Source organism: Taudactylus pleione, unplaced genomic scaffold (assembly GCF_031769625.1).
Source record: "Taudactylus pleione unplaced genomic scaffold, aTauple2 ptg000637l, whole genome shotgun sequence".
In the NCBI taxonomy this organism is placed as follows: domain Eukaryota; kingdom Metazoa; phylum Chordata; class Amphibia; order Anura; family Myobatrachidae; genus Taudactylus; species Taudactylus pleione.
In genome coordinates this window covers 6,301,355-6,322,883 of record NW_028285039.1, presented here as the reverse complement: position 1 = coordinate 6,322,883, position 21,529 = coordinate 6,301,355, and the positions used below count along the sequence as shown (strand labels likewise).

The 21,529-nt window shown below is 40.2% G+C and overlaps 1 protein-coding gene across 2 annotated transcripts in view; it reads left to right on the top strand.

The window, feature by feature from the left end:
- The window catches only part of LOC148479114 (rho GTPase-activating protein 7-like), a 262,669-nt gene that overhangs the window by 150,642 nt on the left and 90,498 nt on the right, over nt 1-21,529 (top strand). For both annotated transcript variants that reach the window (XM_088454946.1, XM_088454945.1), the window contains exons 4-7: nt 61-124; nt 946-2,285; nt 4,709-4,846; nt 5,932-6,091. In XM_088454946.1, coding sequence (XP_088311072.1) covers nt 61-124; nt 946-2,285; nt 4,709-4,846; nt 5,932-6,091 — 1,702 coding nt within the window. The remainder of the gene's footprint in view (nt 1-60; nt 125-945; nt 2,286-4,708; nt 4,847-5,931; nt 6,092-21,529) is intronic.

The following is a 21,529-nucleotide window of genomic DNA, read 5'->3' as shown; positions in this document are numbered from 1 at the left end:
TCATGTTTGCTGCCTTTACATTTTTTTCTCTATAAAAGAATATCATCTCCTTCTTTTTAGACGTCTGAACACTTTGAACAAATGCGCAACCATGAAGGTGGAAATTAGTCGTCAGCGCAAAAGGGTATGTTTTTTTTTTTTCTCCTCTTCTAGCATAAAATGTGTTTTGCTATAAATTAATAGTTTGGTGCTTTTTGTGTTGTTATGTACATGTTAGAATGAATAAACATTGTGACAACCTGAAAGGGACGTAGCGGTTACATTTTGTGACTAATTTGTTAGTAGACACCATAATTTGAAGACAGATTATTGATTCATAAGGTGCCACAGTGCTGGACAATGAGCAAAATAGGACTTCTATAATATAGTAATGTACAAAGTTGACCAATTCAAATGCACCCCTTTTTTAATTTTATTTTGAGAGGGTGATGCGCATGTTAAAATCTAAAAATAAAATGTGTTCCTCTACTTCTAGTACAGAGGGTAAATGAAGGGATTGTACACACTCTCTTCTGGCTCACAATCAGTTGTTTGCCACCTATGCATTTTAAAAACACATCCCATGTCTGTCTAAAGTAACACCCACAATAATAGTGTTTGGAACTCCGTTAATAAATTGTTTTTTAAAACAGAAAAGATCACTGTGCAGTTTAGAAGGATAATCCACTTCTAATAAATTGAGATTGCATAGGCATACGGTATGTGTGTAGTGGGAGTCAGAGGACTGGATTTATTTATTTTAATTTGTACTGATTGAAAAGTTAATGGTTCATGACAGCTGAGCTGTCAAATCAGTTACTTTCACTTCTCATAACCCTGAACAACGGATAGGAAAATCTGCCCTCCAGAATTTGTTGGGTGGATTAAACAGACTAAGAAATTGTTATGTGTTACATGTTTGAAAATCCCCGGTATTGAAAGCTGAAAATGTCTTTCCTTTCTTAGAGTGAGGAGTCGGAAGAAGATGAACCATGTGCCATCAGCAACATTTGGTTTTATAAGAGACAAAGCCAACGCTGGTCCCGACTGGAAGATTTTTATTGTTCTTCACATGAGGAAGCTTCTAGAATATGTGTACCAGTGACAAAGGGTCCAAAAGTGGATTCTGTATGCCAGGGAGAAATACATGATGCTTATTCACTACACAGCTCTAGCAGTGGCGAAATCGACTGCTTCCCCAAAACTTATGAGGAACTGGATACTAGTAGAAGCTCATCAAGGTGCTCCTCGGTGAAACTCGCATCTCCAGACTCTACTTTCAGTGGTTCCCACTCTCCCGGTGACAAACTAAACATAATTAGCGAGGAAAAGTTGATAGAAACGCCACATAGTAAGAAAGGTAGTTTGCTTAGAAAAATGGAAAAGCTATGGCTGAGAAGTTCCACTTTAAAGAGGAGTCCACATCCAAAAGATAGACTTGTTATCAGTGGTCCAGTTCTGCTAGATGGCTTTGATGATGACAGATTGCGCAATCTCAACTGTGTTAACATTTCAGATCAAGCGGATACTCAAAGTAAAACGGCTTTTTCTAGCTCTTCTCAAACATGCAGCAGTAGTAGTCCATCTGAGAACAGCAGCACTGTGAGTACTCCAAGCCCAGTTATTAGAGTTAGGAGCCATTTAAAGAGAGGAGGAATGTATGCAGTGGACTTTGACCCCACTAAACTCTCCTTGTGGAGTGATGTATCTGAACAAAACTTAAGAAATGGAAGACATTTGAATGAAGATCAGGTGTTCCAGATACCACAAGGCCACAAACCTGGGACGTTTCCTAAAGCACTTACAAACACGATATCACCTATAGACAACACCTCTGTAAATTGGAGAACTGGAAGTTTTCATGGCTGTAATCGGAACAGGATGAGATCTAGTGGCTCCAAAGAAAGTGGATCACCTCCAAGTCCTCTTTCATTTGTAGATAATCGATTAAGCATCTATGATAATGTGCCAAATTTTCATAAGCTTGGACCCCCTAATGATGATGATGTATTTTCAGAACCAGACAATGTAATGGAGCATGTTAATGGACTTCGAAAACTAGTCAGTTCATGGTCTGAAAAGTTGTCAGCTGAATGGGACTCTGACTTTGCCAATGACTGCACCTCATCATGTCCATCATCCCCAAAAACCATTAATCTTGATGTAAAGGAGCATTTAGATGACCAAACTAGATCACTAGACCATGCAGGCACTGAATGTTGTAAAATCCACACAGAAAGAGACTCTCCAATTCTGCCAGACATAACGGTTTCAGAGATTGAGTCATCGTTAACAGATTGTAGCAGGTTAGTTACCAGTAAAGATTTTTTTTCTGCTAGTGTGCTAATTTGATATGCTGCCTAAATTTATGTACAACAGCACATCACTATTGGCATGCAGATGCTTTATTTATTCATGATTAATACCGATCGAGTAAGTGACATTTAAATGGCTAGCGCCTATGGTATGCTTGGTAAATAATTTTTTTTTTTTATCCATGAAATGACATTTTAAACGAGAGTGACAAAACTGTTCTAGTGAGTGGCTTATGCTGGCCATACACTAGCATGATTTCGGGCAGAACGCATGAGTTTAGACGCGCTGTGCGATGAATTGTGTGGAAATCGTGTAGTATTTAGGTAGGATACGAATCGATGCGCGCTCCCGCTGCTCTTAAATCGTATCATATGATTAGATGTGCAGCCCATATTAATCGTATGCAAGTCGCACCAAATAGTGTGACCATGACTGCCAGGGAGCTGCCGGGATGTTCAAGGGAAATCGTAAGATGAATCACATCACACTAGTGTATTAGACTTGTACATTTGACCTCTTCCACCTGTACAATGTGCATTTATGCTATGGAGGTTAGCTGGCTTGATATGGGACAAATGGATAAGTTCAGGAACAGAGGATTTGTACCAGGCATAATGGTTCAAAGGTCCATTCAAAAATATGTTAGCCAGAGGAGCCTTTTTTTTTTTCTACTGAAGGACCCTTACCCACCTCACTTGGCTTTGGAGCGGTTTACTCGGGGGGAGGGGAGATATTTCCGGTGAGCCCTACGGTGACAAGAAGGCATATGAGAGTTCAAAACCACACACACCTTTTGTGTAGAAGAAAAGCTACCCAAAATATATATTTTTTTTCTTTTTTGTACAGTGGGCCTGATTCAGACCTGCTCGCGAGCGCTGAGCGCTCGCAAGCGGGGCGATGGTGCTCTAGTGCGCATGATGGAGGGAGCTCCGTCGTGCGCATGTGCGAGACCCGAATAGCGACGGCCAAGCCGTCACTATGGGCTCGCACCAAAGGGGGCATGCTGTCGATGGTGAGTGACAGCACGCCCCCTTTGGTGGTCGTGCCGCGGGTGTTGCTGCCCAGACGGAGGCGTTCCCATGGGAATGCCTACCGTCTGGGGCCGGTCCCACTGACATCACTGGTGATGTCAGTGGGAGTGCTTTTGGCTCTGATAGAGCCAAAAGCACTCCTGGGCTTGCGGCAGCGCGACCCTACCGCAGGGTCTCGTCGCAAGCCCGATGGTCGCGATGGTCTTGATCATCGGGACCATCTTTTTGGCCGCTTGCATAAGCTGTGGGTGGTCACCCACAGCTATGCGAGCGGCCAGGAGGCCGCTCCAATAATAGGTAGGAGGGACGGCCCTGATTCAGAGCGAGTGCTCTTGTCAGAGCGTCCGGCTCTGAGTCAGGCCCAGTATCTGTTAGATTGTAATTTACATTTTATATATTGATACTTTCATAACACAGTTGTATGGACTTTGTTGACTGATCAGAAAGCTGCATCAGTCTTAGGCCCGTATTCAATTAGCTGTGATAATTTTGCCGCCGCCGTCGGCGGAATCTACTTTCCGCCTACATCGCCTGTTTTGGAAGCGGAAACTTATCGGGCGCGCCCCTGCTATTCGCCCTATTCAATTCCAAAGGATGCGAAAATGGGATCCGGGGAAATGCAAACAGGCGAAAAGTGCTGTCAGATTTGGGGAAATCAGCCCAAAAGATGCACTAACATTGGGGATCAATGTAGTCGCCCCCGAGTAGCCCTACTGAAGCTCTTTGGGGTACTTAAAAGCTCTCAATTGCTGCTAATTAGCGTCTTTGCACAAGTGGAGAAGAATAGCATTTAGCAGGGTTTTTTTGGAGAAAATAACTAGTCCCAGCAAATTTGGGGTACATGAAAATGGGTGCTAGCATGATTAAAAATTCGCAAAAGTGAAGTTTTAAAAAACGTGAAAAATGCATCTTCAGCAAGCACCTGCAATAAAAAAAAACACCTCCCCCATACTTGCAGACCCCCCAAAAGCTTATTCCACTAGTTTTTAAGTTTGTACCCTAACTTTGTACTTTTTCACCCCTTTTTTCAAAGTCATTTTGGGGTGTTCAATTTTTTTTTTTTTTTTTTTTACGCATTTAACCTTTGGGGGCCTGTCCCAAGAGTGCAGGGTGGTTTCCCCAACTTTGCATCCCAAAACCACAGTTCTGCACTCTTTTCCGCCTGCAATTGATAGGCGAAACTTGTCCGCCTATCACATACGTGAAAAGTCTTTGCAATTGAATAGGACGAAAAGTTTCCACCTGGTGAAATGACGTCACCCGCGATACTTTTCCGCGAAATCAGACTGTTCGCCGTTAATTGAATACGGACCTAAATGGGACAAACCTAAAACTGTGCAGAGATACTTTGGAAATCACTTTTTTATTTCTTAATTTTGCAGTCCAGAGCCTGAAAATCTTTCCTTGCAAATTGACAACCAGTCAGCAGCCCACCTGAACAGGATCCAGAAACTGTCTTTGCTGAAACTCACAGCTTTGATGGATAAATACTCTCCATCCAGCAAACAAGGATGGAATTGGTAAGGTTCTAGGAATTGCATGTACTTGGAACAACTAAATCTGCTCTGACTAAACCTAAAATAGAATACCATGAAAAAAAATAGCACCAAAATAATCATGGTAAATGAAAGAGCATTAAGTACAGTCTTATGCTGGTTTCACTCTACAATGACGGATTGGTCAGTAGACCATCCGCCGTCCGAGCGGACGATTGGTAAGCTATACACGTTTACCAATTGGCAGCTCGATATGTCTGACCTGACATCACCACTGGGTGAGCATTTTAATTTCCCTGCCTAGCTGAGATGTCAGTGTTGGCGGCCCCTGCAGCAAGATACGGGCGGTCGGTTGGTCACCTGTACACACATGCAGATGCACCAAAATATCTTTCAGATATATCTGCATCGGCTGTGCTGCAGGGCTGACCTAATATGTCTGTAAACAACGTAATTCATAAACCTCTCGGGTGTACACACCTGCCAATGCACTCGCAATATATAGTTTGTCGGTCAAATGATACACGCATCGACTAGTGTGTACCCTGTTTTAGGCAACTCATCCACCAAGGCAACTTTCCAGTGTAACCTCTGCCAGGTTTCCTAAGAAGGACAGGAGGAGAGGGTTTTTTATTATTGTTGTTGTCGTCATAAAACAATAATGAAAGGGTCTCTCTGATAGATCTTCAGATACTCAGTAGCCAAGTGCATGAACCTGCTCAAATTGTAACATTATTCAGTCAATCAGAGCTACTACTGAGCTAGTTTTCCCACAACCGGTTCAATTTCTTTAAGTTCTAACAAAAACATTCTATGCATATTACTAATGACCTCAATTGACTGTTTCTAGCTGTAAGGATGGGATTCTGCTGAGGAATGTTACTACAGTATGGCTAGCATAGCAGAAGAGTAAATCCAAAAATGCAGTAAGCTAGCTAAAGCCCTCTCTCCTTTGCAGTTGGCTAAGTTGGACTACTAATAATAATGCTGCATAAAAAATTACTCCTTTTTATAAATATCAACATTTTATAACCAATTGTATACATTATGGAATGAGAGAGAGATCTGATGAAAAAATAAATTGTTCCATTAATAGAATTCTTTTACAGGACTGTTCCAAAATTCATCCGTAAAATTCGTGCTCCAGATTATAAGGATAAGATTGTGTTTGGTGTTCCCCTTCTCCTAAATGTCCAGAGAACAGGCTACCCTATTCCGAAGAGTATCCAGCAGGCTATGAAATATTTGCAGATCCACTTTCTTGATCAGGTATTTAATCCAATAGTCTTCTATAAGTAAATTCCTACAAAAGTATGTATGTATTTCTGTAACGGCTCAGAGATATGTTGAGCTGCTTACACGCTACTAGGGAGAGTCACCAAAGGTGACCATCCCAATCTATTAAGTAACCAGTAATACATAGGCTACGAATGGGTAGGTCTAGTGTGGTGTTGGCAGGGCTATGTAAATGTGTGCATTTGTGTGTGTGTGTGTATATATGTGTATATATATATATATATATATATATACACACACACACACACACCCCCATCGTCCCTCCCTACAGTACTGTGCAAAAGTTTTAGGCAGGTGTGAAGGAAATGCTGCAAAGTAAGAATGCTAATTTGTTATCAATAAACAAAATGCAAAGTGAATGTACTGTACAGAAGAGAAATCTAAATCAAATCAATATTTGGTGTGACCACCCTTTGCATTCAAAACAGCATAAATTCTTCTAGGTACACTTGCACAGTCAGGGATTTTGTAGGATTATAGTCAGGTTATGATTAACCAATAATACCAAACAGGTGATATTGATGATTTTCATATGTAGGTTGGAACACAGTCATTAACTGAAACAAAAACAGCTGTGTAGGAGGCTTAAAATTGGGTGAGGAACAGCCAAAATCTGCTACAAGGTGAGCAGTTTCATGTCACAGGTCATACACCATGGCAAGACTGATCAGAGCAACAAGACACAAGGTAGTTATACTGCATTAGCAAGGTCTCTCCCAGGGAAAGAATTCAAAGCAGATGTGCTATTAAAGCTCTTCTAAAGAAGCACAAAGAAATGAGCAACGTTGAAGACCGTAGACGCAGTGTTCAGCCAAGGAAACTTAGTGCATTAGATGAAAGACAATTCTTGCTTACTTCCCTTCGATATCATAAGATGTACAGCAGTGCCAGCAGCTCAGAACTGGCAAAAACCAGTGGGACCCAAGTACACCCATCTACTGTTCAGAGAAGTCTGGCCAGAAGTGGTCTTCATAGGAGAATTGCGTCCTCCAAAAAGCCATACCTTCGACGTGGAAACATGGCAAAGTGACTCAACTATGCATGAAAACATAGGAACTGGGGTGCAGAAAAATGGCAGCAGGTGCTCTGGACTGCTGAGTCAAAACCTGAAATATTTGGCTATAACAGAAGGTAGTTTGTTTGCCAAAGGGCTGGCGAGCAGTACAATAATGAGTGTCTGCAGGCAACACTGAAGCATGGTGGAGGTTCCTTGCAAGTTTAGGGCTGCATTTCAGCAAATAGTTGGGGCTTTGGTCAGGATTAATGGTGTCCTTAATGCTGAGAAATACAGGCAGGTATAAATCCATCATGCAATACCATCAGGGAGGCGTCTGATTGGCTCCAAATTTATTCTGCAGCAGGACAATGACCCCAAACATATAGCCATGTCAAAAATCTTCAGCATAAAGAACAAGGAGTCCTGGAAGTCATGATATGGCCCCCACAGAGCCCCTGATCTCAACATCATCAAGTCTGTCTGGGATTACATGAAGAGACAGAAGGATTTGAGCAAGCCTACATCCACAGAAGATCTGTGGTTAGTTCTCCAAGATGTTTGGAACAACCTCCCTGCTGTGTAAGTGTACCTAGAAGAATTTAATAATTGATGCCGTTTTGACGGCAAAGGGTGGTCACACCAAATATTCATTTGATTTAGATTTATCTTCTGTTCATTAACTTTGCATTTTTTTAATTGATAAAATAAACTATTAACACTTCTTCAGGGTCCATAGGGCACCACAGGAAGACAATGGGGTGTAGGTGGGACTTGGAGGACCGGACACCAACAGCAAAGCTTTTCAATCCCAGGATGCTCTGATCCTTCCCCCTATACCCTGCCCACAGCCTGAGGGCAACTCAGTTTCATCGGTGTCCGGCAGGAGCTGGATCACCATTTTAACAGGGGGCTCCTGTTAAAATATAGTTAACAGGTGTAACGTGTGGTGTTTTAACTTAAAGACCACACATTACACCTCCTCCATGTCGTTCCGACGTGTATGTGTGTGTACCGTATGTGTGTGTATGTACAGGGGCAGAAGTATGGGAGACAATGGAGGTACCTGCCGCCGGGCGCCAGCACTGAAGGGGCACCTCCTCCATCACCCACAATATATTCACCCCATTTATGGCTGTAAATATGGGGGATAGGGGGGCACTAAATTATTCAGTCAGGTGCATAAATATTGGAACATAGACAGAATTTTCATATTTTGGCCTCTATACACCACCACAATGGCTTTGAAATGAAACAAACAAGATGTGCTTTAACTGCAGACTTTCAGATTTAATTTGCGGGTAATTACATCCAAATCAGGTGAACGGTGTAGGAATTACAACGGTTTCTATATGTGCCTCCCACTTTTTAAGGGACCAAAAGTAATGGGACTATCAACTCAAAAGCTATTTCATGGACAGGTGTGGGCTATTCCCCTGTTAGTTCATTATCAATTAAGCAGGTAAAAGGTCTGGAGTTGATTCTAGGTGTGACATTTGCATTTGGAATCAGTTGCTGTCGACTCTCAATATGAGATCCAAAGAGCTGTCACTATCAGTGAAGCCAGCCATCATTAGCCTAAAAAATCAAAACAAACCCATCAGAGAGATAGCAAAAACATTAGGTGTGGCCAAATCAACTGTTTTGAACATTTTTAAAAAGAAAGAACGCACCGGAGAGCTCAGCAACACCAAAAGACCCGGGAGACCACTGAAAACAACTGTGGTGGATGACAGAAGAATTAGTTCCCTGGTGAAGAAAAACCCCTTCACAACAGTTGGCCATATCAAGAACACTCTCCAGGAGGTAGGTGTATATGTGTCAAAGTCAACAATCAAGAGAAGACTTCACAAGAGTGAATATAGAGGGTTCACCACAAGATGTAAACCATTGGTGAGCCTCAAAAACAGGAAGACCAGATTAGAGTTTGCCAAACAACATCTAAAAAAGCCATTACAGTTCTGGAACAACATCCTATGGACAGATGAGACAAAGATCAACTTGTACCAGAGTGATGCCAAGAGAAGAGTATGGAGAAGGAAAGGAACTGCTCATGATCCAAAACATACCACCTCATCAGTGAAGCATGGTGGTGGTAGTGTCATGGCGTGGGCATGTATGGCTGCCAATGGAACTGGTTCCCTTGTATTTATTGATGATGTGACTGCTGACAAAAGCAGCAGAATGAATTCTGAAGTGTTTTGGGCAATATTATATGCTCATTCAGTCAAATGCTTCAGAGCTCATTGGATGGCGCTTCACAGTGCAGATGGACAATGACCTGAAGCATACTGCAAAAGCAACCAAAGAGTTTTTAAGGCTAAAAAGTGGAATGTTATGCAATGGCCAAGTCAATCCCCTGACCTGAATCCGATTGAGCATGCATTTCACTTGATGAAGACAAAACTGAAGGGAAAATGCCCCAAGAACAAGCAGGAACTGATGACGTTTGCAGTAGAGGCCTGGCAGAGCATCACCAGGGATGAAACCCAGCGTCTAGTGATGTCTATGCGTTCCAGATTTCAGGCTGTAATTGCCTGCAAAGGATTTGCAACAAAGTATTAAAAAGTGAAAGTTAGATTTAGGATTGTTTAGTTTGTCCGATTACTTTTGGCCCCTTAAAAAGTGGGAGGCACATATAGAAACCGTTGTAATTCCTACACCGTTCACCTCATTTGGATGTAATTACCCTCAAATTAAATCTGAAAGTCTGCAGTTAAAGCACATCTTGTTTGTTTAATTTCAAAGCCATTGTGGTGGTGAATAGAGGCCAAAATATGAAAATTCTGTCAATGTCCCAATATTTATGCACCCGACTGTAACTTGCCTCCGGGCATCTGGGATGAACTTACGCCTCTGTGTATGTATGTATGTATGTACGTACGTGTGTATGTATGTGTGTATATATATATATATATATACATATATACATAGACATGCAAAGGGTCCGGCACTCCATGCATATACAATATAACAGCCAAGGTGCCCTCACAGAAAAACACATAAAAATGACAGGAGGTGCGGCACTCTTGTATATAAGAAAAGCACAAATGCAGGCTTAGTAAGTAACATTTCGGTTTATCACCGTCTTCAGATAACAAACAATACACATAACATCTTACCTTTATAGACATTGCACCATAGTGAAACCCACAGGCCGGAAACGGGACACAGCACCCGGGCGGCCGACGCAGGGAGATGACGTCATCGCGCATTAAGCGCTCTACGTCAGTGACATACTAACACCATGACAACCAGTAGCTATAGCGACAAAATGTAAACAAATATTATAATAACAGTAGAGCGCAACCACAAATGCATATCCGAGAGCTAACATCAATGTTAGACTGCAAGTACTATTCTAAAGATATACAGCTATAATAATATATCTAAAATGAAAACATAAAGTATGCATATACCTAGTCAACATGCATAGTGGAACATACAATGTAAGTTCTATCCAGCAACACAATCAATGATATTACTAACCAGTTCTTTTGCTCTACCTAAAATAGATTTATGTTAAATAGTGGAAGCTTATAAAAAACATGATAAAGGCAAATTTTCATTTAATCCTCTTGGACTGATAACGTCCAATCTGTGAATCCATCGTGATTCACATTTCAATAACGCCAGATGTCGATCACCACCTCTACTGAATGGAGGGATGTGGTCAATCATGCGATACTTGAGGTTTGCAAGACTATGCCCAAAATTTGCAAAATGTTGTGCAACCGGCTGCTCACTTTTACCACTTAAGATGGCAGCACGGATAGCAGAACGATGTAAGCCCATGCGTTCTTTAAATTTCCTTTGCGTCTTGCCAATATATGAAAGTCCACAAGGACATATAATTTGGTAGACGACATAGGAACTGTCACATGTCAAATGATGTCTGATATTAAAAACCTTCCCGGAATGGGGATGAAAGAAAGTGTCGCCAGCAATCAAATAACGACACGTAACACAAGAGCACTTGAAGCAACCCCATCTCTTGTTAAACAAAAAATGTTTAGGCGCAACATTCCCCATGCCTGTAACATCAGTTTTGACAAGAATGTCTCTTAAATTTTTCCCCCTGTGTAACATGACATAATAGATGTTGTATTAAGGCCCAATGTCACATCTGTTTTAACAACTGGCCAAAGTTTTTTAGTAATCTTATTGATCTGAACAGATAACGGATTATAACTATTCACCCATGGGAGTTTGTCAGCAGGTTGAGGGTTAACTCTAGTAGTCAATAATTATTGCCGGTCCAATGCTAAAACTCTTTCCTTAGTTTGTAACAACATTTGTAGAGCATAACCACGAATCAAAAATGTATCAATTAATTCATCAATCTGAACACCAGCCGTTTCTACATTATCATTTATACGTCTGATACGAATCATCTGTGAGTATGGCAGACCAAGCTTTAAATTGTGTGGATGACAACTATTCATATGCAAAAGAGTATTGCGGTCAGTCTCTTTTGTAAAGACTGAAGTGCTAATACCACCTCCGTTACGAGTAATTAACACATCAAGAAAATTAATGCTATGTTGATCCATACTATATGTAATTTTCACAGGGTTAGATGACATATTGTGTTCATCTATTAATGATTGGAAAGACTCTTTAGACCCATTCCAAATTAGAAAAATATCGTCAATGAAACGGGTATAAAACAAAATCATGGAGCCAATCTCAGGACGGTCAAAAAACAATTCTTGTTCGATACCAAACATATACGCATTCGCGTATGCCGGGGCCACAGAGGACCCCATAGCGCATCCTGACAATTGCAAGTAATACCTACCATCAAATAAAAAGTAATTTTTCAACAAAATAAACTCTAAGAGCTGCAACAAAAACTCAATGAATGATTTATCTATTGGAGAATAATAACTGTTTCACTGCCGCCATACCCGCATCATGCGGAATAACCGTATATAAACTGGTTATATCAGCACATACAAACCATATATCTGGAGGCAATGAAAAAAGACTAGCCAATTAATTCAACAACATGGTAGTGTCAAGCAAAAATTTTTTATGGCTCTGAACTAACGGTTGAAGAACTGTGTCTAAGAATATTGCAGATGGTTGTGACAAGGAACCATGGGCCGATATGATCGGATGTCCAGGTGGTGGATGAATCCCCTTATGAACTTTGGGTAAAGTATACATTAAAGGGGTCACTGGAAAATCTGGGAGTAGTATTTCTTTAAGATTTTCATCAATAATTCGCATATCCATAGCCATAATTAGGCATTCCGACAATTCTTTTTTAAAAGTAGCAGTGGGGTCGCCTAATAGTTCCCGATATATCGTAACATCCCCCAATTGACGGTAGATTTCCTTCTTGTATTCTAACACATCCTGTACTACCACTCCTCCTCCTTTATCCACGGGACGAATAATTATGTTGTTATTAGATGACAATGATCTTAATGCATTGCGTTCAAGCGAGGTTAGATTAGGGTGTACAGGTAAAGTTTTAGTAGTTATCTCAGAGACCTCCTGGTCCAACAATCTCATAAATGTCTTGATAGCTGCGTTAGATGATATAGGTTCAAATTGTGACTTTTTCTGTAGTTTCTTTAAAGAAACAGGGATTTCTATAGAGCCAGTAGCAGATGATGTTGTGATATCTTAATCTTGTTTGAAAAATAACTCTTTTAATTTAAGTTTTCTCTGAAGGCAATATTTTTCTTTTTGCCAAGTGAAATCATTAAATGATGTGGTAGGTACAAAAGATAGTCCTTTTTCCAAGAGACTCTGCTCAGTTGTAGTCAATTCATAGGAGGATAAATTAAAGATTATCTCCTTCGTGCCGGCGGTGGTTTTCCGCCACGTCCCCTTCCTTTTATTCTGCCCCCCTCTCTTTTTTTCTCGTTTTTAATATCGGACATCATTTGACATGTGACAGTTCCTATGTCGTCTACCAAATTATATGTCCTTGTGGACTTTCATATATTGGCAAGACGCAAAGGAAATTTAAAGAACGCATGGGCTTACATCGTTCTGCTATCCGTGCTGCCATCTTAAGTGGTAAAAGTGAGCAGCCGGTTGCACGACATTTTGCAAATTTTGGGCATAGTCTTGCAAACCTCAAGTATCGCATGATTGACCACATCCCTCCATTCAGTAGAGGTGGTGATCGACATCTGGCGTTATTGAAATGTGAATCACGATGGATTCACAGATTGGACGTTATCAGTCCAAGAGGATTAAATGAAAATTTGCCTTTATCATGTTTTTTATAAGCTTCCACTATTTAACATAAATCTATTTTAGGTAGAGCAAAAGAACTGGTTAGTAATATCATTGATTGTGTTACTGGTTAGAACTTACATTGTATGTTCCACTATGCATGTTGACTAGGTATATGCATACTTTATGTTTTCATTTTAGATATATTATTATAGCTGTATATCTTTAGAATAGTACTTGCAGTCTAACATTGATGTTTGCTCTCGGATATGCATTTGTGGTTGCGCTCTACTGTTATTATAATATTTGTTTACATTTTGTCGCTATAGCTACTGGTTGTCATGGTGTTAGTATGTCACTGACGTAGAGCGCTTAATGCGCGATGACGTCATCTCCCTGCGTCGGCCGCCCGGGTGTTGTGTCCCGTTTCCGGCCTGTGGGTTTCACTATGGTGCAATGTCTATAAAGGTAAGATGTTATGTGTATTGTTTGTTATCTGAAGATGGTGATAAACCGAAACGTTACTTACTAAGCCTGCATTTGTGCTTTTCTTGTATACAAGAGTGCCGCACCTCCTGTCATTTTTATTTATATATATATATATATAATTTTTTTAGTATAAGGAGAGCACTCACCAGTCTTCTTAGTATAGAAAAGTGAAAAAAACTTTTTAATTGCTCACAAAGGGTTCTTTATAATGGGAAATGCAATCCTATCCACAGTTTCTTAATAGATCCTTATTCCTGATGTGCTACCACAGACTCTATATGAACATATTTCAAGGAACAAAAGAAAAAAGTAGTCCTTATTGCGGTGCACTATATTGTCAGTAAATATACCATCAATTACTATACTGTTAAAACATATTTATCTTTATTAATTTGTTATTTAAAATTATGTCGTTTAGGGTTTACCACAACTGGCAAAATATTTTAAAATACAATTAAAGTTCAAGCAAGAGTTGAAAGACGTGCATAGAAAAAGAAAATTCTGTGTATTTATACTGTTATAATACCGCTGGTTATATATCTTTATATATGTGTGGATGTATGTTATTCTCCTAATATCACTGATACAATACCAGTTCATATAAATTATTAGTTTATCCTATATCAGTGATATTGGTCTACACTGAGATGTTTTTCTGTTGCAACTGTAGTGTAACAATATATGTTACATTTAGATCACACTGTATCAGTGTCAAAAAGACAGTCCCAGAGTAGTTACTATAGTATCAATTATTATCTCTATTCAGTGGCAGTTATTTCACATTTGTTATTTGTATAGGATTACTGACATGTGCTGAGCTGGCTCGCTCTGTGCAATTCTCAATCTGCTCCACAATGTCAGTTCCTGTAATATTGCCGTATATCTTTTTAATTGGATAGCTATCTTGGTGATCTATTAGTCCTATAGGCTACTACAGTTCTTAAACATTATCATCACATAAATCCATCTTTAGTAGTGATCACATGTAACCAGCAGTGTTTCTATATGGAAACGCCAACGCACATTTCGCCTGGCTGCTTTATAGAGTTCAGCCTTCATCAAGGCAACAACTTTTTGTGGCTGACCCTTGATGATGGCTGAACTTAGCCGAAACTAGCCGTCTGGATGGCTATATCATATTAGGACATGTTGTTAACAAGCTCTTTGATGAGTAACTATACTCTATACCTATGGTGGCTTCTTTATATGATGGAGCTTTTTTGATATTGCATTAAAACTACTCTTTTTGCATAAATCTCTTCATGGTGGTGTGCTGGTCGTCTGAGAAGGTCCTGAATGGATTATTCTTGGAGCATGTTATATGATTGATTGGACCTGGCACCCACATATATTACCACTTGAAGTGTGTGCGATCTGTCTCTTGAATATGTGTGTGTATATTAGGGATGAGCAGGTTCGGATTTACTCGGTTCTTTTCGCTACTTTACCTCAAGTTCGGATTTATTTTATTGGCTATCCAAAACACGTGATAGCCGATAGCCAATAAAATGCTTTTTTGAGAACCGAGTAAAACCGAACCTGCTCATCCCTAGTGTATATATGTATGTATGTGTATGTATATATATAGTGAGAAATGTGTAAGGGCAGCGCACAATAAATATTAATTCCCTCAACTTAGGATAAAATGATGTGATAAAAATGTAGTTAGAATAAAAGAAAAATTAATAAAACGTGCATCTAGTGCAATATGTGATTGTGAGTAAATAGATTTCTGTAAAGTCACTGATCCTTAGGCGGCAGCAGTCTTCTTGGGGTCCGTTTTGGCTAACGGATGGAGTGGTTCTGTAAAAGAAGTTTAAGAAGACATGCGCCTGATCGTGTAGTATTTATAGTCAAGTAGTAACAGGTGCTCGTGAGAATGAATGTGCGTACCAAAAATAAAATCTGTTAAGCTTATCTGAAATCCAGGGATAAGTGGTCCACACTGGATGGGATGTCGTCAGCTGGATCACCTTATAAAGAGCTTGCATAAGCTCATAAGAAGAGAGTATATATAGTGTAGTATTTCCTTAAAATTAGTACAGTGATTATATGTAGAGACTGCGTACCAGATAATGCTAATTTAATAGCCTGTAGTATGTCATCCTTCAGATATCTCCTAGTACCCTTTAACAATCTCTCTCTCTCTCTCTCTCTCTCTCTCTCTCTCTATCTATATATATATATATCCTATCACTGTACTAATTTTAAGGAAATACTACACTACACTATATATACTCTCTCTCTTATGAGCTTATACAAGCTCCTTATAAGATGATCCAGCTGACGACATCCCATTTAAATCCATCCAGTGTGGACCACTTATAACTGGATTTCAGATAAGATTTTTTTAAACTACAAACGATTTTTGCATATTCCCTTACTGAAAATTGTTCAGTTGGTCAGTCTGACTAAACTACAAACTACAAGCGTGAACGCGCATGAACGATAATCGTTCGTTTTAACTCAGTGAACGATTTTTTCAACGATTGAACGATAAATGATATCGTTAAAAAAATCGTTGTTTGTGTGTATGCACCTTAAGAAATCACATGTACATAAGTATTCACGACCTTTGCCATGAACCTCAAAATTGAGCTCAGGTGCATCCTGTTTCCACTGATCATCCTTGAGATGTTCCTAGAGCTTAATTGGAGTTCACCTATGGTAAATTCAGTTGATTGGACATGATTTTTAAATGTATACACCTGTCTATATAAAGGTCCCACACTTGACAGTGCATGTCAGAGCACAAACCAAGCGTGCAGTCCAAGGAATTGTCTGTAGACCTCCGAGACAGGATTGTGTCGAGGCTCAAATCTGGGGAAGGATACAGAAAAATATCTGCTGCTTTGAAGGTCCCAATGAGCACAGTGGCCTCCATCATCCATAAATGAAAGAAGTTCGGAACCACCAGGACTCTTCCTAGAGTTGGCTGTCCATCTAAACCGAGCGATCGGGGGAGAAGGGCCCTAGTCAGGGAGGTGACCAAGAACCTGATGGTCACTCTGTCAGAGCTACAGCATTCCTCTGCGGAGAGATGAGAACCTTCCAGACGGACAACCATCTCTGCAGCAATCCACCAATCAGGCCTGTATGGTAGAGTGGCCAGACGAAGGCATTCCTTAGTAAAAAGCACATGGCAGCCCACCTGGAGTTTGCCAGAATGCAGCTGAAGGACTCTCAGACCATGAGAGACAAAGATTGATCTCTTTGGCATGAATGCCAGGTGTTCTTTTTGGAGGAAACCAGGCACTGCTCATCACCAGGCCAATACCATCCCTACAGTGAAGCATGGTGGTGGCAGCATCATGCTGTGGGGATGTTTTTCAGTGGCAGGAACTGGGAGATTAGTCAGGATAGAGGGAAAGATGAATACAGCAATGTACAGAGACATGATGGATGAAAACCTGCTCCAGAGCGCTCTTGAACTCAGACTGGGACGACAGTTAATCTTTTAGCAGGACAGAGCCTAAGCACAGAGCCAAGATATCAAAGGAGTGGCTTCAGGACAACTTTGTGAATGTCCTTGAGTGGCCCAGCCAGAGCCCAGACTTGAATCAAATTGAACATCTTTGGAGAGATCTGAAAATGGCTTTGCACAGATGCTTCCCATCCAACCTGATGGAGCTGGAGAGGTGCTGCAAAAAGGAATGGGTGAAACTGCAAAAAGATAGTTGTGTCAAGCTTGTGGCATCATATTCAAAAAGACTTGAGGCTGTAATTGCTGCCAAAAGTGCATAAGCAAAGTATTGAGCAAAAGAAGTGAATACTTATGTACATGTGATTTCTTAGGGGTTTTTTTTTAATTAATTTTGCAAAAATCTCAAAAAAACTTTTTACACGTTGACATTATGGGGTATTGTGTGTAGAATACTGAGGACAAAAATGAATGGAATAAGGCTGTAACATAACAAAATGTGGAAAAAGTGACGTGCTGTGAATACTTTCTGGATGGACTATATATAAAATATATATAAATATAATCTCTATAGCTATTTGAGACCAGTAGCACACACCATATTCCAAGATTGCAGAGTGCACGGCATATAAATGGTCCTAACAAAAAGAAAAAAATTAGGCCAGCACATCCTCTTTGCAAAGATATAAAAAAAATACCTTTATGAGATGATATTGTAAAATACACAGAACATATGAAGTCCATTGGAAATATCAGCAATTCCATTGGGAATAATAATAGGTAAAGACATATAGGGAACAATATTGCAATGTGACCAGCCAGAGTAATGCTCGTCAGCCAAACATCAAAGGCCATGCAGTATATTCATCCATATGCAGTGAGTGGTCACAAATCCCCATGCAGTATTGCACGCCCTGCTATATATATATATATATATATATATATGTCCCAAATGAGAACCGCACTCACTTAGCAATCATAGGGGGTGCTGTAACCACATAATGAACTATAGACAAATGGTTGTATTAATCCTGCATGAGTATCAAATAAGCGAAGTCAGCACACCAGATCAGTATAAAAAAAAATTCATCTGTATTGTAAGTATAGCCATGTTCAATCGGGTTATTCAGAAATGCATGTCACAGTTGTAGTATATGAAAAATACTTAACAATGCCTGGTGACCACATGCTAATCGGGAATCATCAGCCCCATATGCCCAACGGCCGTTTCGGTGGTGCAACCATCTTCATCATGAGCACATACATATTGGTAAACATGGCCTATAAATAGTATAGACAGGCGCCAAATCAGAAAAGCGATGATGGAAATCACCTGCTGCCGGGAAGACAAGCTCCAGGTGGTCCTCTTATACCGGAAGCGGCAACACGGCGTGTAACGCATATACATCCGGTCACGTGACCACATAGCAAACACAGTGCCCTGCCCGGAGATAAAACTGCAAAGGGACAACGCCAGTGTATCTCACGGGGGCGGGTCATGCGTAGCATTACTGCACGCCAGACCTAGACACACAGATGCCAAAAACACGTGACACCCACCGGTCACATGCTATAAGGAAACATCATGTAAAAGCTCAATAGGTTGCCTAGGAAACCCGTGTATAACCACGTTCAATTGGTTGCCAAGGGAACTTGTATACATGGTCCTGGTGTCCTTCCAATCAAAATCCTGCTTGACAGGCACCTGTCTATCAGCAATTCAGCTAACACATATAAATCCCTTTACAAAAACCCAATATCAAACAAATCACAACTGACAAGGAACCAAAAAATACGACAAAAAAAATTATAGATAATGAATAAATGACAAAATTAGTACAAAGAAAACAAAAATTATGTAAATCATATATATCAGGAACTACTCTTATGGAAAGGAATTTGTCTCTACCTGGTGGACAAAGCTCAGCAGCCCCCCCCCAAAAAAAACTTTCTCATAGATCATAAAAAAATGTTAAAGGACAACTCATCATTAAGACCCATTGGTTGCAATGTCTTTAACTGATAAATCAGTTCACATTCCTTTTGCAGAAGTTTTTTACCCCGATCACCCCCTCCCCTCCTTAGAGGTTTAATTTGGTGCAAAGGCATAAAATGAAAATCACCCATCCCATGTCCACAGTCAACGAAATGTCTAGCCACAGGTGGCGTGTTTAAATCCAATGATATGAACGCCTTTTTAATCGAGGATCTATGTATGACGATGCATTCCTTAAGCATCCTTGTCATTTTCCCAATACATACCATCGGACAGGAACAAAAAATGACATAGACAATAAAGCGACTTTCACAATTCATCCGTTGCCGAAGAAGGTATTTTTGACCACTGTTGGGATGAATAAATACGTCCCCTGTCATAATAAACTTGCAAGTAACACAACCACTGCAGCGGAAGGCCCCATTCTTTAATGTCAGCCAATTACCAGCTCCTAAGCCCAGGCGGATGTCGGCATTGGTCACCAGGTGTTTTAAATTATTGCTATGTTTGTATGCAAATAATGGTATATTGTGACATGTATTCTTAAACACTGGCATATAATCAGCTCTGACCCTATTCTTTAGTATAGAATTCCTCAACTCCGAGGAAATAGAGAAAGTGGTCGGAAAAATCAATCTCTCAAGATTCACCTTTGGTTCTTTATCTGGCCTAAGTAAGGTGGTCCTGTCCAATGATAGACATTTTTTAATAGCTCCATCATCTTCTTTCGGGTCATATCCTCGCTGAACAAAATCCATTCCCATCTTGTTGAGCGCTTGGGGTAAGTCTTTGGTCTCAGACGTAATCCTGGTTACTCTCAGTAATTGGGAAAATGGCAAGCCTTTTTTGAGAGGTCTGGGGTGAAAGCTATCTGCCAGTAGCATTGTATTCAAATCAGTAGATTTCTTATAGATATTAGTCACAAATTTATTGTGCTCTATTGATACAGCTACGTCAAGAAACTGTAGAGTTTGGGGGCTGCTGGAGCATGTCACTCTGATAGAACCAGTTAAATTGTTTAAAAACTCCACAAACTGATTGATTCAAAACACTCATTCCACCGGTCCACAACAGAAAGATGTCATCAATAAACCTCTTATAAAGAGCAATATGTTTGGAGAATGATATATTAGTCAAGATGTTGGACTGCTCATACTCATGCATGTACAAATTTGCATAACATGGGGCCATATTTGACCCCATGGCTGTCCCTTGTAGTTGCGGGTAGAAAGAATTTTCAAATTGGAAATAGTTCTTATGTAAGATGACATTAATAAGAAGCAGTAGAAACTCACATGGTGGACCACTATAATTAGTGCTGTCAGTAATGGCTTTTTTAATAGCTGCCATCCCCTCATTGTGGCCTATATTGGTGTAAAGACTCACGATATCGAGGGTAACCAGAATAAATTCCGGTGGAGGGGGACCAAAGTCCTGAAGTTTAAGTAGAAAATCGGTCGTATCCTTTAGTATAGAGGGGATTGCACAAACAATAGGCTGTAGAAAATAGTCAACAAACTGGGAAAGAGTCTGACACAATGATCCCCAGGAGGAGATAATAGGTCTCCCTGGGGGCTTCTCCAACGATTTGTGTATTTTAGGCAACACATATAATAATGGAATAACAGGGAAATCTTGTGTCAGAAACTTCACTGTATTCTCATCCAGCCAGCCGTTTGTGAAGCCCATAGAGATGATGGAATCAATTTCCCTCTTAAAGGAATTGGTAGGGTCAAATCTCAATTATGTGTAACATGAGCTGTCTGACAGCTGTCTGTGTACCTCTCCAATGTAATCAGTCTTGTTCATCACAACCGTGCCCTCGCCTTTATCGGCGGGGCGGATGATAATCTCTTTGTTGTTTTTAAGCTGTTTAATCGCTGATCTCTCAAGACTAGATAAATTGGAATATGTGATTTTTTGTTTATCCATAAAAGGAATAGTCTCCTGTCTCACTAATCTCATGAATGTTTCAATTGATGAATTGGTCCTGGGGGGGTCAAATGTGCTATTGTCGTGAAATGGGGATTTACTTTTTGGATCTTTTTGAGTTTTATGAAAAAAATCTTGTAATTTCAATTGTCGATGAAATTTGTATAACTCCACCTCACAATCAAAGCACGTTGTTTATGGGTCTGAACAAATGATAACCCTCTTGCTAAAACCGAATATTCAGTCTGCGTGAGGTTATAATTAGATATATACCTTTATTTCTTCCCCCTCTTTATGAAAGTTTCCAAACTCTGTTTGTGCCCCCCTCTCCCTCTCCTACACCGCCTCTTCTGTTTCTTGTGCGAGTGTTTGTACCCCCTC